Raw genomic sequence first — 15,496 nt, 5'->3', positions numbered from 1 at the left:
TCACTGACCTAAGGGGCTGTCCCTCTCAGAGTGCCTCAACATCTGCTTTTGGCCACAGAGCACTGAGCCATGCTTATGGTTGAGCACTGAACACCTCACATACCTCATGTGTGCCCTGATAGCTTCAGCTGCATCTTTGCCTTGTCTGCCCAAGGAGATTGGCCTGGCCACACTTGCTGAGTTTTCTGGAATAGCAGTCCGAGCTGGAACAGGTGGCGGTTGTGGGTGACCAGCACCCTGGGTGCCTTGGTCCTGACTGCTCTCTAGCTGTAATGTCATGGGGAGGGGAGGCAGAGGGCAGCCAGTGTGAGGGAGTCTTTCATCCCTCCTCTTTCTGCAGCGGTGATCGCCCTCTTCTGCAGACAGTATGACATCATCAAGGACAATGATTCCAACAACAACAAGGAGAAGACAAAGCCATCCTCAGAGCATAGCACGCCAGAGAGACCAACTGGAGGGCTGCTGCGGAGCAAGGTGAGTGGGGAGGGCTGGCATTTGACATCTGCTGTGTCTTAGTGCCTGGACAGGTTCTCACTCTCTCCAGGAATAGAAAGACCCCAACTTATGCTCTCACCCTAAAAACTGAGGACTGCATTGAGCCCTGGCCTCTCTGGGACAGTCTGTATGCCCCCTGGGTGACTGCAGGAGAAACACCAGTAGAGATGGCAGGATATATCCGTTGGGATGGCTCCCATATGGCAGAATGTTATCTGTCCTCTTGCTGTAACAGCCAATGCCTTGGCCCATCACCATGCCTCTCTGAAGCTACACCTCTTCTGCATCCCATAGAGAGGTCCAGGTCCTGCCTATTCAAGCAAAAGGCAGCTGAATTGATCAGCGTTCTTAAGATTCCGACATTAGTCTCTCTCTGCTAGCTTTCAGCCTTCTCCAGGGCCTGCTCCAGGCCATCACCACACAGGTCATTCATGAGAAAGACTCCAGAGCTCTTTCCTCACCCTGATGGAGGTACTGTGCCAGGCTGTGGATGGGGATGGACCAGTACTTTCATGTGGCTGTTCCCTTAGCACCTGACACTTCTTTGTTACTCAACAAAGACTGATTTATAACCCTGATACTTGTGTTCTAATGGGACCTTGCATTAGGTTTTTCCTATGGGTCTCATTTGCATTCTCTGTCCATGGTGTGAACTCCATTCAACACGGTGCCTACCAGCCCCTCTGCTTTTATATATCATTGGTTTCCAGGTGATGCCAGGGCAGAAACTTCCTGTTTGGATTTCAAGGGCCCAGTTTTCTCTCCTCCTTCAGGTTTACCAGCTTCCTGATTACTCCTTGCCAAAAATACCCTTCCTCTTGGATTCTCCTGCTCCAGACTCACCCTACTTCAAAAGTGGGTGCACAAGCCCATTCTTGTTTGCTAATTTCATCACCTATACAGGGCTGAAGCACCTCATGGTGTCTTTTTGAATTCACTAGATTCTTGGGATGCTTGCAAGTGATAACACTGCAAGTTTATCCTCACAATCCTTAATTACAAAGCTGGGAACAATACACAGGAAAGAAAAAGCAGTGACATCATTATGCTCTGCATTTGCTTCCACTCCTGGCTTCATGGTCAAGCTGCCGTAAAGTAGCAGACAGTCACAGAATTGTAGGGGTTAGAAGGGACCTCAAGAGATCATTGGGTCCAACCCCCCTGCCAAAGCAGGTTCCCTAGAGCGGGTTGCCCAGGTAGGTATCCAGACAGACCTTGAATATCTCCAGAGAAGGAGACTCCACAACCTCCCTGGGCAGCCTGTCCCAGTGCTCCATCACCCTCACTGTGAAGAAGTTCCTTCGCATGTTGGTGTGGAACTGCCTGGGCTTCATTTTGTGGCCATTGCCCCTTGTCCCGTCCCCGCAAACCACTGAAAAGAGGCCGGCCACATCCCCCTGTCTCCCACACCTCACGTATTTATACACATTGATGAGATCCCCTCTCGGTCTTCTCTTCTCCAGGCTGAACAGACCCAGGTCTCTCAGCCTTTCCTCACAGGGAAGATGCTCCAGGCCCTGTATCATCTTTGTGGCCCTCTGCTGGACTCTTTCCAGGAGATCCCTGTCTTTTTCGTACTGGGGAGCCCAGAACTGGACACAGTACTCCAGGTGAGGCCTGACCAGGGCAGAATAGAGGGGGAGGATCACCTCCCTTGACCTGCTGGCCACACTCCTTTTTATGCATGCCAGGATCCCCTTGGCCTTCTTGGCCACCAGGACACACTGCTGGCTCATGGTCAACTTGTCATCCACCAGGACCCCCAGGTCTTTCCCACAGAGCTCCTCTCCAGCAGGTCATCCCCCAGCCTGTACTGATACATGTGGTTGTTCCTTCCCAGTTGCAGGACTCTATACTTGCTCTTGTTAAGCCTCATTTGGTTTCTTCCTGCCCAGGTCTCCAGCTTGTCCAGGTCTCGCTGAATGGCAGCACAGCCTTCTGGTGTGTCGGCCACTCCTTCCAGCTTTGTGTCATCGGCATACTTGCTGAGGGTTAACATTATTCCCTCATCAAGGTTGTCGATGAAGATGTTGAACAGGACTGGACCCAGCATCGACCCCTGGGGAACACTGCTAGTCACAGGTCTGCACAACAATGCAGTTCTTGATGTCCCTGTTACAAAGTATAGTGATGGGGACATTCACCTTCTTCCCCTTAATTCGGTGGGTAAGGGCTGCCCTACAAATCACATACAAGTATGACTCCATCCCTTCCCAGTGGTTTCTCTCAATGCATATACCTGCTGTGCTATTCAGTGAGCACGGTCCTTTCAGTGTAAAGGACTGTTCATGCTTGCAACAGTTTTTGAAAAAAATCCACCTCACTACAGGTAGCCTTTAGTTCCTTTGTCACTCTCCAGAGCTGTTGCAGGGCATAACAGTGAGACAGCTTGACATAAGCTGGCCGTATCTGTTCCTCCATTCATCATGCCATGCTTTGTGGATTCTCTGCCCATGGCAGGTGTCCTCCCACACCCCCATGTACCTTTTCTCCTCTGAGCCCTGTATCTACCTTCTCTCCAAGGGCCACAGTTGTAGCATGGGGTGGTGGTTCAACAGTGACCTGCTAAGAACCTCTACACCATATTGGATTGGATGTACTGAAATTTACATGGCAAGGTTTTGGTAGTGGGGGTGGCTTCTTGTGAGAAGTGTCCAGAGGCTGCCTCATGTTAGGTAAGAGCCAGTTCTAGTCAGCTCAAAATGGGACCTGCTGCTGGCCAAAGGTGAGACCAGGTAAATCTAATACACATGACTAGGAACCAGACAGAAGTCACCAAATATCTGCAAGCCCTGGAGGCTGAGGAGTGTGAGGCTGGGTCCCTGGTTCTCCTAGGGGTACTAGGGCACAGCAGTGATCAGAAAGGCTTCCTGGGGAGGCAAGTGTGGTGTGGCTGATGAGACTGACTTGGAGTGAGGCAGCAGCTAATGCAGCTGAGCTACCTGATCCTTCTGTCAGGAGAGATTAATGCAAATAGGTGGGGCTTAAGGGTTAGTTCCATTGGTCTCCTTAGGGAGACACTGAAAGCAGGTCTTTGCTGCAGCACACCCACACCTCAGCCCACATCAGACAGCTCAGCTGCAGCTGGCACCCCTTTTGCAGAAGAGGTGTGCCTGCCGTGGGAGGGTGGGGGCTCTGCCATAGGGTCTGCATCTCAGGTTCTTAGCAAAGCATTTTTTTCTCCCATAGAAGTCTCCCTCTGTCAATATAATCGAGGTATAAGTGCAACACCAGCTCTGCGTCGGGGGTCCTGGGCATCCTGCCAGAGCCGATACAGGCCTTGGAAGAAGAGGCAGCACCAGGCACCCAGCCTGGAACTCTGCATGCGAAGATCTGCGTATCCGAACTTACGCTTTCCCGAGGGCACCTGTCCAGGGACATGCATGGAGCTGGCTCCCAGCTGTGCATGCAGCACACGGCCCTGCCCGTCCCGCATGCCAGGCCCCACTTCCCTGCCACTGTGGAGTGCGGAGCTGAGCAATGGAGTGGGGGGACACACCCTTACCCCAGGGGGGGCAAGCCTGGGAGAGTAGAGGGGCTGGTGTCCCCTCCTGCTTACAGCCCTGAGGAGAGGCAGCACCCCTGTACTTTGGCTTGGCCAATGGCCTGGGTGCAGCCAGGTGGCACCAGACTCCTGCTCAGGAGATATCCTGGGGCAGACCTTGCTCTCAGCCACTGTGTCAGCCTGGGGGTGGGGTGGGGGGGGTGCAGGAGCTACTCCCCCTTTGGCCCCAAGACAGGGGATGGGGCAGTGCAGGTGGCCCCAGTGCTGCCAGGGAAGTCATAGAGAGGTGGAAGCAGGGTTTGGGAAATCATGGAGAGGTGGCAGGAGGGTCTGTCTGTGGGGCTGGGCACACCTAGTACAGCTGACGAGGGGATCCCTGATGGAAGACAGGCTTCACTGCACCCCATCACTGCAGTGCAGGGGCTTCCTATGCCTCTCCCTGCTGCAGTGCATGAAAACTCAATTGAGAGCATGAGGAGCTAGTGCTGCCACAGTGTCCGATTGGGCTGCAGAATGTGCAGCCAGGGCAGTGCCAGTTGGAGCAATCCTGTGGGGTGCAGTGAGCCTCACAAACCTATGGGAGCAGGCAGGGCCAGTGCACGGCTGTGGCTTTGCCATTTCCCTAGTAGGGCTCACTGTGAGCAATGCCGTGTGCACTCCATGGATAACGTGGAGAGCCCTAGCCTGGTCGCAGCTGTTTTGGCAGGCTGTGTGCTGCAGAGCTCATCACCACTCTGGGGACAACCTTAGCTTCAACAGTGTCATGTCCCGCTCCTGGCTTCTGTCCTGCAAGTGTGTGGTCACTGCTGATACTCCCTCTTCTGGAGCTAGCCCCATGGCCTGCACCAGACTGGCTGATGCCACACAGACCTGTTGGGAAGGTTTGGCCATGAATACCCACAGCTGTTAGATCTCTCATTCAACTGAAGATGGTGTGAGTTGTTAACCATCTTAGGGCTGGTTAACAGTATCTGGATTATTTGTTTCCTGGTGCCTGCAAGCAGAAGTCTGTTACTGGGTATCTATATTACTTTGTGTCCGAGGGTGAGGCCTGGCCCAGCTATGCCCTCTTGCCAGAAGCAGGGGAAACAGAGTGACACGATGAGCCACACTGCTACATGGGTAGCTGGTGCCCTGGCTGCTGCACTTCCCTCCATGCTCTGTTCTGTGGCTGGTCACTGAGCTGGGGTGCTGGCTCTGCAGCCCTGGACTCAAGCATCACAGGATCCAGCGTCTTCCAGGAATAAACCTTCCAACAAAGCACTTTCAGGACTTTTCCTTCCAGGTGCTGCTCAGCTCCTGCTGCAGGACTAGACTGGGAAGGGACAGGGTAAGCAACTTCCTGTGGCAGGGTCTTTTCAATAAAAGCATCCTGGCTCAAACGTTGCAGCATTGTCCCTGCAGCATTTCAGGCCTGTGCATGTGTGTATGTGCATACATGTACCATTACTTGCACTTATGCATGTGGCCTTTAGGAGACCTGTTCTTGCCAGCTGCATAGAGGGGTTATCATATGTTCTGCAGCAGGTCCTCATCTTGCACTTCTCTCTGGCCTTTGAGGGAGTGCCAATGTTGTAGGCTGGCTCTTGTCATGCTTCTGGACAAGTTGCAGGTAGGTGCAGGGCAGTTACGCATTTTCTGACTGAGGATGGCACCACAGCTACTTCCTCTTCACAAAATGGGCTGCAGAATGCAGGCATCCTGGAAGAAGGGCCAGGAAAAGGAAGATGATGCCAGATCCCAGCAGGCTACTGGCAGGAGAGGACTCTGCTGTTCCCCAGGCAGGTGAGGAGAGGGATACCTGAAGAGCAAAAGCACCATAGTCGTGAGGGCCAAGTGCTGCTGTGCTGGACAAGCCATACTGCTTTGCCAACTACCTTTTCGTTAGAGAAATACATTTAAAAAAAAAAAAAAAAGTACATTAGGAAAACACAAATGTTTTTTAAATCTCTGATGCACTGGAAAATGTTTATGCAATTCTGGAGGCTCAGAACGGACACACACCTACTAACTTGAGTTCTTTAAACAGATGAGGTGCACAGAAAGAAACAAAGCAGCATGACTGCAGCAGAGTCAAGGAGGTGGGGGGATCCTCTTCCCACTCCCCCCCCAAAAAAAAAAAAATTACCTGACAGCAGGGTAGAGCCTGCTACCCCCCCCAGGTGGCAGGAGATGGTGAAGAAAAATTATTCACAGGGTGAGCAGAGGGTCACTGAAACAATCAGCATGTTCTAGCATTAGCTGTGGCACTCCACTACAGGATTGTGTAGATGCCAAGCAAAGGTTCAGTACAGGGCAGGAAGCCACTTCAAGGGCTGTTAAATCCACAATACCCACAGGTCAGCCATCCCTCGGTGCAGAAAGATAAGGACCTGACAACAACTCACTCACCCTAATGACCCCAATAATAGCTACAAATTGCCCCGTAGTCTCAGCTGTGGGAAGAAAGGCATGAGACTAGGACTCAAACATGCAAGACTAGAAGTGGGGAAAAAAAATGTGCATGGACTCAATCCTCCCCAGTGCACCACTATAAACATTCCCCACAGCACCTGCTTAAAGCACATGCTGGGAAAACAGCTCTGCCACCTCAGGCTGCAGGCAGTAAGTCCCTGCTCAGTCTGCCAGTGTCACCAGCCTTAGAAGGGGACATGCACTGTGATGTGACAGTAGTCCAGCAGCAAAGTCCTCAGCTGGGAAGCAGCTGCAAACCTGGTGCTTGCCAGAGAAACCAGGCATCCTGCTGGCTGCAGCCTCCCCTGCTCTATCTGGGGAAGGAAACAAGAGTGTGTGACTTGCCCATTTCTCCAGACCATAGACAAGTGTGCAGCAGGGCAAGAGCACCCCGAAACAGAGCAAGCACAGAGGTGGGAGAGGTTGAGACCTGCTAGCACACATGGAGCTTGTATCCTCCTTGGCCTCAGGCAGGATCAGCTGTGAACTCCTGTTGTGCAGATGACATTCACTGGTGTCCAAGATTCTCCAATCCAGCGCAGCCTGGACCAGATTCTTCCCAGATAGCAAGGTTAAGGCCGCCCCAGGCCCTTGAAGCCCTTGGCACAGGGGAGATAGCTCCCTCAGGGCAAGCAGCTAAGAAAATAGGAAACCCAGTGCAGCTGCAGGCTCCCAGACAGATAGCACAGGCCCTTGCCACCAGACAGGAAGCTTCGCTGTAGGTAGCATAGGGGACATGGTACTTCACGTGCTTGCACAAAGCCTCCATCCAGCACTCAAACCCAAATGACAACAGTTTTAAAAAAAAAAACAAAAAACAAAAAACACCACACCTCAGTTTATTTCCCTACAAATGCAGAGCTTTCCTTTAAAAGCCAGCCAATTTCACTTATGGGATGGTGTAGGGCTGAACTGCAGGGAAGAGCTCTTCTGGCCAAGAGCTATAGCTTCCTGAGGTTCATATACAAGTTCAATTTGCTGAGTAAGAACCCCCCCCTCCACAGACAGAGCAGGCTGCTCAGCCTCAACTGGTCCCCAGTTGTTACTATGAGGAGCAGTTGGATACACAGCTCTGGGTGCATTGGCTACATTCTACAGGCCCAGGGCAGGTGGGGAGTGGGCAGAGTGGGGAACACTGGTCCAACAGCCTTAAAGGGGAACAAGGAGCAACTGCAGTTCAAGGTGGTTTATGCAGGTGGACAGCACAACAAGGAGCGGGTGTTGCAGTCTGCGCACCACATGGCAGTTGTGTCAGTAGCCCCTGTGCCTGGGGACAGTGCAGGGAGCAGGGGCAGGCACTGGCTTGCCTGGGTGCAGGCACAGGGTGAATCCTGAGTGGCTGGTCCATTGCTGCAGAGACTTGGCTTAGCCCAGGGTAGCCTTGGGGCCATCAGTCCCAAGGCCAGCTGTGGGTGGGACTCCAACCCCTCCCAGCCCCTTCCAGCAGCCTGGGGGTTGCCCCAAACAGGGCCAGCTCAGCGGTAGCTGCACAGTAGGCAAGTTCGGTCTGGGCACAAGAGGTGTCAACTCTGAAAAGCAAGAAGGAGGGAGACCTGGTCCATGAGGTTTGCAGTTGGGAACCCAGCCAGGGAGGGGAAGCAGACTTACCCAGGTGAATTGTTATCCCCCTCCCTCTGCAGAGGACGTGCTGGGGAATGTGACAAAGCAACACAGAGGGAAGGAGCTTACCTGCTGGGCTGTGGACTCCCCTCCCCAGCTCCTCCATGCAGCTTTGGAAGAGAACAGAACACCCATCACCGCCAAGCACCTGCTGAGAGACCCATGCTCATGACCTTCAGCAGAATAGGCATGGCATGGAACAGCAGTTACCAGGTACTCAGACTGCAGAAGGCCCTAGGCTCCTTGCTACCAAACCCTTTCTGCAGGCTAGCCCATCCTGAGACTGCACAGCTGTATCTCCTTCCTATCAAGAATCCCCCCCAGACAACAGGTGGCAATATCACAGGAACACATAAAGAGGTTCAGCCTGTGCACGTGCTGTTTCCAAGATGACACCTGCTCAGCACAGTTCCAGCCTGACAGTACTGCCAGACCCATCAGGCACTGGTTTGACAGCTGCGTGAGAACAGCCGTAACAGGAAAGGCTGATCAAATCCACCACCACAAGCACCTCTGCAAAAGACCACTGGTTTATCCTATGTTTATGTACCATCAGCTATTCTCAAGCTCAGTCACAGGCCCTAGTCCACGGAGTCCACATAACCAGGCCTCCATCTTGGTCCAAGCCCCAGGGAAATCAGTGGAAGGAGAGAGACAACTCTGAGTCCCACCTGAGAAGTATATCTGAATAGGATGGCCTTAGCAGAGTGGCAGAACAGAAGACATGTCTGGGTACATCCTGAGGGTATGCATCTAACTCCCACTGCAAGAGCTGTACTGCCAGATCTGTCCCTTCACAGCTCAGCCCCCTGTACATTCAACATCTCAGCTGATAGAGGCAGAGAAAGCAGCAGATAACTCCCCCTTGCTCCATGCAGATCTCCTCCAAGCTCCCACAGTGCTCATGGCTTCAGCAGCTCCCCTTGCATGGGACACAGAGAAGGAAATAAGACAGGGTTCATCAGTGTGCTCCCTGTGCAGTAGCAGCAGCTCACCACCTACCCAGATAAAGTTTCATCAAGGTTTTCATCTTCCTCCTCCTCTTCCTCCTCCTTGCAAACAAAGAAACAAACAGGTAGGTCTCTACCAGGAGCCAGGCTGGGCTGCCCACAGCCTGTTCCAGAGCAGCAGGACTTTCCCCATTACCTTCTTCATAAGACACAGTCACCCACCAGGCATGACATGGATAAGATGTGTCTATAAGCAGTAGGGGGGGGGAATGGTGCCTGCAGTGCTGGGCTGCTGCAATTTTTGGGGCTCATACACACAGCCACACAAAGGGGAGAGACAGACCAAGGTTCTTCTCATGTTCCCCCAGCCAACAGGGCACCAAACACAGGCTGTGAGTTGGGAATGAACCACCAAACTGAGACAGCTGCATCACACAGCTCGCCTTTACCCAGAGACAAGAGCAGGGTTAGCACATCTCCCAGCCGGAGGGCCAGGAGCAAGCCGCAAGCAAGGATGACCCCAACCACTACCAGGCTGTGCCAATGCTGGAAGCATGAGGTAAAGGAGCAAGCATCCAGAGGCTCCTGGACAAGGCCACAATGAGAGAGACTTACAACACTGGGAATGCTTTGGCTGGCTCTGGACATGTAGTGGGTGCTTTGCAGATGAGCAGGGCTGAACCTTATCCCAGACTGGCAAGATAATGACCAGAAAAAGGCTCCTCATCTCCTTGAGAGAGGTTGTGTCACCCCAAGCTATAGCACCAAGAGTACAGAGCAGGTTACAGCTCCCTGTTTGACAGGGCCAGCAGAGCAGGGCTGAGGGTTGCTGCAAAGCTGGACCTGATAGGGGAGTTCCTGGAGCAAAGACCAGCCGAGGTTCCTGCCTTGTGAGCCAGACAGAGTACAGAGTGCCCCTTGTCATGTCAGGCCCCCATGTGCAAGGGAGGCTGTGCAAATAACAACAGGGTACTGAAAGCCCAGGAGGAGCGAGTTGTGTAAGGGTTACTCTTTTTCTTGCCCTAATGCAAGACAGGCCTGGGCACAGGCCAGACTTGCACATACTGTACCCCGAATTGGTGTCTGAAGGGAGGGCTCCCCGGGGGGGCTGGCTCACTTGCTCTGCCGGGTTCACTGTGCTCCAAGACACATGGAAGGTGAAGGGGCTGTTCCTGCCTAGAGCCTGGGACAGGGCAAAAGCAGCAGTTAGTGCCTGGAACCTGAAGAGGGTCTAGCAGGGAATGCAAAGACAGGACTGTGGACAAGGGACAGATAACCCTGCTGTGCTTATGGGACGATGCAGAGAAAAGTGGGGGAACACCACTCAAGGCAATTCCCACAGGGCCCTAAGATGTGCTATAGCTCAGCAATGCAGAGTTCAGCATGGACAGCAAGGATATCCCCAGCCAGAGATAGGGCAGGCTCCCCACACAAGACAGTGGCAGAGAGCACAACAGCATGGATAATGATCTTCCTGGCTGGTGCATTTCACCAGCCAGGCAGCGAGCCATCTCTCCCCCACACAGCACAAGACAGGGTCCCACACTAAAGACCCCAATCCCAAGGCTAGGCCGAGGGAAGTGTCTGAGAAATTCCTTCCTACCTGCATTTGCTGCTTCCCAGAGATCCAGTGCCATCTGGAAGGCCTGGGCCACCGTCAGAGTCACAGCCTGGGCCTGTGTACAAGAAAGAAGGAAAACATCTACTTCCATCTCTGCCGTCAAACAAAGACAACACTGCTGCCCAAGATCTGAGAGCCTCAGGCTCTTCCTTGCTGCTTTTCCCTATGGAGCACGTATTTGGAAGGCCAGAGTTCAATGCTTTGTGGGCCAGCCATTCCCAAGAGGAGATCCCAGAGGAACTGGGACTGAAGAACTTTCTATTGCTCACCACCCACTTCTGCAGAATGTGAGGAAACATGCATTCCCTGTCTATTTCCAGCTAAGATGCACAGAGATAAGGGTCTCCTCCCTCTGAAGGGGAAGAAGAAAGGGCCTTTTACCTCAAAGAACCAAGGGCAGAGGAGAAGTGCTTACAATCTTCTTCTTGGGTGAGAGGAAGGCATGGCACTCCAGTGCCCCACTCTCCTGGCTCTGTGCAACGTAAGCAAAGATTTTGTTCTGCAGCTTGTCTGTTGTGCAGTAGGAGATCCTGTGGACAGAGAGTAGCTGCTCAGAGTAACAGGGGAACACGGCACAAGTCTTCTGCTCTTCTCCCAGAACACAAACAAGCATTGCTGACAGCCTGAGACTTCCACCTGTCCTGGATAACAGGCAGCCCAGCACCCCAGCAAGGATCAAAGGCTGCCTGGCACCTAGAACTCATAAGAGATCACTGCATCCACAGGTATTCCTCTCTCGTGTTGCCCCAGTGTGCTCTTTGGTCCTCTGATGCCCAATTCAAGTTGAGGTGCAAACTCAAACACTAAGACAAAAAGAAAAACAGGTGATCACCTCCAAAAACACAACTGAAGGCCAGGCAGCATCTGCCTTAGCACATCAGCTCCTGTGCCGAGACCCAAATTTTGCACCAAGAATTTGTCCTGACCCTGCTTCACTTCTTGCCACCAGCCTTCAGACATCCTCTCCTCACACACAGCACCCACCAACATCCAGTCCAGCTAAAGCACAATAGGCAGCAGTTAAAAATAATAATAATAATAATAAAAACAACCAGCTCTCCCAGAAACTGCCTTTAGCCAACCCACGTGAGCTGCAGGCCAAGGCACCCTCATTCCACTGCAGCCAGAAGGGCAGTCCTCTGGTCCTGTGTCAACAAAAAAAGGTAGACATGCAGTCCTGCCCTTGTGGTGGTGGCTTCCCAGCCACCAGCCCTGATCTGACATCCTGTTGAATGCAGGATGCAGAAGAGACAAGCAGGGCCTGCAGAAAAGGCCAGACAGACTGACCCAGAACACAAAGCAATCCAGGCCCCTGCCTGCATTTAGACCCAAGCAGTGCTGTGGGGTGCAGCAGGGAGAGGGAGCTGGTCTCAGAGAGCCAAAAGAAGACCTAAGGCACACAGTATTACTAACAGAAGGCCCATCCCACCCTAGCTCCTCAGGATCCCATCAGTCTCCTTCTGGCTGCTAGGGAACATCCAGGCCCTCCTACACACTATGCCCACCTGTAGATGGAGATGTTTTCAACAATCTCCTTTGTGTCTGCGTCTTGCAGCGAGATGCCCCTCGGAGACACTGTCAGAATCACCTTCTGGAACTTGCGAGCTCCCACCTGTGCCTGGCAGTGGGGAAACACCAGACACCTCTGCAAACCCAGTGAGGGCCTTCACCCCACCTTGTTGAGTCCCCCAGACTCTGTACAGAAAGCCACCCACTTGGACCCTCACTATAAAAGCAGGATCCTGCCTTTGGGGTAAGAAAGGAAAAAAATGGAGAGCAGGCACAATCTTGTGTAGAACACCCCTGGAGTCCCTTCATGCTATTGCCATGCACGTGGGATAGGACAGATCCCACCTCCCCCAGCCCTCATCCTCCTCTCCATGCAGAGAGGGGCACAGCCCTGCTCCCAGCTGTATTCCCAGTGTGGAAGCAGGTAACAGCAGCTGTCCTGCAGGAAGACAGCTTCCTTCGCAGCACAGAGATGCGGGACAGACAGCCTTGCACACCACCCTCCCTTGGGAACAGTGCAGTCCCTAGCTGGAGTTCAGTGCTGAGACATGGATGCTTTTTTTTTTTTTTTTTTTGGGGGGGTGGGGGGGAGGGAAGGGCTGGGGGCTCCAAATGGGCTCTTCTCTACCCCAGCACAGCAGGGCCCAGGGCTGGCTCTCACCATGGCAATGATCCGGCGGATGGCAGCAGCTGCCATGTCTTCTCCTTTGGGTTTCTCTACCAGTGTCATGCCCAGATACTTCAGTGTGAAGCACATCCCCTCCAGCAGTGGCTCCTGCATATCAGCCCAGCTCTCAGGAAGCTCTGTAAAGAAAAAAATGACTCAGCAGTAGAAGCCATGTACCATCAGCCACATGGCTAGTCCCAGCAGAGCCACCCCACCTCACTGCAGCTTCAGTGCTCTGGGCAGCAGTGCTTCTATCTGCACTCACCAGGGTACTCTCCTCCTGGCTCTGTGAGATTCTTGGAATAAGAACAGAATGAAAGGAGAGTTCACCCCTGAAGCTTTTAGTCCCCATTCCTGGAGGTACAAGCTCTGCCAGCAAAATAGTAAGCTCCTGCATATCTACATAGAGCCTCAGATGCTGCAGTGTTAAATGCTATCTGCCAAAACCTATCATTCACAGGTCTCTCTTGCTACAAGCAGCATGTGCTCTGTACTGTATTCATCTCATCATCTAGGCTTCATGCACACCTCAGAAACAGCAACATTTGCTGCCCTACTTAATCAGATCAAAATCCCCAAATAGTCCTAGTGTAACCAAAGCCAAACTTCTGGTAGCTATTATCTACAGCAGCAGGCTGTCAGGAGAGGAGTAGTTTGTCCAGCACTCACAGTTGAAGCAGAGCTGGTTGGGAAACAATCACCCTATAAAGGCTCTGTGTTAAGGAAGAACTTAGACTGGCATTTCAAGGGTGCAAACTAGCTTCCCAAAAACATGTTTTATGGATGAAGTCCAAGACACTGAGGGAAGAGATCTCCCACGTGCATTTCTGTGGAGGTCACAGAATGGAAGGGGCACTCGTCTCTGTTTTCTGTGCTCTTTGTTTTGAAATCTTATTGCTGCAGTCAGAAATAAATAAAATAAAAAATAATAATTTAAAAATACTCTGACAGGTCCATGTCTTTCTTATGCTAGGGGCCTCAGAGATGAACACAACATTCTAGGTGGGATCTCACGAGAGTGGAGTAGAGGGGGAGAATCGCCTCCCTCAACTTCCCTAGATTCCCTCTAGACAATCCTCAGCATGTCCAGTTTCCTTCAGAAACCAGTCTATTTCACAAGACAGGTAGTAGAAAGAGCCCTGACCCTACAGTCAGTCCTGATAACACTATTACTGGTAGAAGACACACAAAATAAGTGCTGTTTTCAAGCTCTGAACCCATAAGACAAAGCCATTGTCTTCAACAGAAAGTTCACTCTCAAAGTAAGAGTCAAAGGCAAAAGCTGTATTTATCATGCTAGTACCATACACAAAGGAATGCTTCTCTCATACCGAGTACTTCCTTGTGATGCTTTCAAAGACAGCTGAAGCAGAAATCAGTTCATATTTACCTCCTCAAATCCTAAACAGCACAAGTATGGTAAGAGAAGAGACAAGAAGGACTAAGATGCAGGGAGCCATAGACTCCATCTTGTTCTCAGGGATTCATCCCACGAGGAGCAGGCAGCGAGCCTGGAACAGGACCAGAGAAGTTATGTGCGCGTTAGAAAAACTGGATTTGAATGCTGCCCTGGGAATTGCCTAGGTATCTACTGTTCACGCTAAGATAATACTTTTCAGGTTATTTTTCACCTCTTTCTTGGGATTAGCTCCCAGAAGATTACTGACATGCTTGAAAAAGCTCTGACTCATAATTGGAATAACCTGAGCCCACAGGGAAATCACGAGACCTTATTTTTGCAGCACTCCTAAAATTACCAGGGAACCCACCTCGATACCATACAAGTGTCAGGGACCTCTCTCTCCCCTGGGTAAAAATCACTCTGTCTCACTGCAAGCTTTGAGAACAGCTCAAACATGCTGCCAGAGCAAGCACTGCTGCTCCACTAAAGTGGCTGGGTAGCCGTGAAGGAGGAAGCCCACGCACTGCCCTCCTGCTGGGCCTGTGGGGTCAGCCTACCCAGCGGGCAGACACCCCATGGCGAGCTACGTACAGACCTGTCCCTCACTGGGCATTTCCACACCTGCACAGGACCAGATGCAGCGGTTCAGGAAGACCAAACCTCACCCAGGCAGGAAACGGTGCCTGCAGATGGGGCACACCATGCCCCGGCAGCACCGGTGCCACTGTCCGGGACAGCCACCCGGGGCCTTCCAACCCACCGGCACGCACGATCTCAATGACACCGCGGGGCAGGAGCCTGCCCGACGGGGACAGCGCCGCCAGGTCACGCGAACAGCCCGGCCCGGCCCGGCTGCAGCCCCACAGCCCCCGCGAACCCCACAGCCTGGCTCCCGGCTCCCCGGCCTCCGCCCCGCCCGGCGGCCGCGTCCCGGGCCCGGCCGGACCGAGAACAGCGCTCAGCGCTCCCCGCCCGCGCACCGGCACCGAGGAGGGCCCGGACCCAGGCGCCGCAGCCCAGCCCGATGCCCGGCCCCCACCCGGACGCCGCCCGCTCCCGGCACCCGTGGCCCGCACTCACTGCGCCGCCGGCAGAGCCCCAGGCCGTGCCGGGCGAGGCGCGGACTCCGCAGCACGGCGCGCCCCGCCGCCCGCAGCGCCTCCATGGCGGTGCCGAGGCCGAGCCCTGCCGGTACCGAGACGGCGGGGGCCGGGCCGGGCGGGGCGGGGCGGGCCGGTAGCGGGGGGGCGCCGTCCGCCGCCGGGCTCGGCGC

At 53.3% G+C, this 15,496-nt stretch overlaps 2 protein-coding genes across 34 annotated transcripts in view; one reads left to right on the top strand and one right to left on the bottom strand.

Moving 5' to 3' along the window:
- ZNF512 (zinc finger protein 512) overlaps window positions 1-5,382 on the top strand; it is a 54,492-nt gene extending 49,110 nt beyond the window's left edge. For 4 of the 10 annotated variants that reach the window (XR_014691062.1, XR_014691063.1, XR_014691064.1 and 1 more), the window contains exons 18-21: window positions 363-474; window positions 1,959-2,105; window positions 2,391-2,577; window positions 3,685-5,382. Coding sequence is in view for 5 of the 10 variants with exons in the window: in XM_084513652.1 (XP_084369778.1) it covers window positions 341-474; window positions 1,959-2,153 (329 nt within the window). In the remaining 5 variants the exon portion in view is untranslated. Of the gene's footprint in view, window positions 1-340; window positions 475-1,958; window positions 2,332-2,390; window positions 2,578-3,684 lie in introns of those variants that run through there. The other 6 variants (XR_014691065.1, XM_084513653.1, XM_084513651.1 and 3 more) reach the window with 6 other exon arrangements.
- On the bottom strand, window positions 4,880-15,433 carry LOC311433934 (low density lipoprotein receptor adapter protein 1-like). Of its 24 annotated transcripts, none has more exons than XM_084513669.1 (9): window positions 15,304-15,430; window positions 12,816-12,958; window positions 12,151-12,263; window positions 11,061-11,175; window positions 10,628-10,700; window positions 10,095-10,207; window positions 9,077-9,126; window positions 8,144-8,225; window positions 4,880-5,801 (listed from the first exon to the last, which is right to left on the bottom strand). In XM_084513669.1, exons 1-9 carry the CDS (start codon window positions 15,386-15,388, stop codon window positions 5,661-5,663), a joined length of 915 nt encoding a protein of 304 aa, XP_084369795.1. In that variant the 5' UTR covers window positions 15,389-15,430; the 3' UTR covers window positions 4,880-5,660. The 24 variants fall into 24 exon arrangements, 20 of the variants coding, with proteins under 20 accessions (XP_084369795.1, XP_084369796.1, XP_084369784.1 ...); XM_084513670.1 differs by having other exon boundaries at window positions 8,144-8,222; XM_084513658.1 differs by having other exon boundaries at window positions 8,144-8,184.
- Window positions 15,434-15,496: the final 63 nt, after the last annotated feature.

The sequence above is a fragment of the Aythya ferina genome, assembly GCF_964211825.1.
Source record: "Aythya ferina genome assembly, chromosome: 3".
Classification (NCBI taxonomy): domain Eukaryota; kingdom Metazoa; phylum Chordata; class Aves; order Anseriformes; family Anatidae; genus Aythya; species Aythya ferina.
The sequence above is the reverse complement of the archived record's forward strand: the minus strand, read 5'-3'. Positions and strand labels throughout refer to the sequence as shown.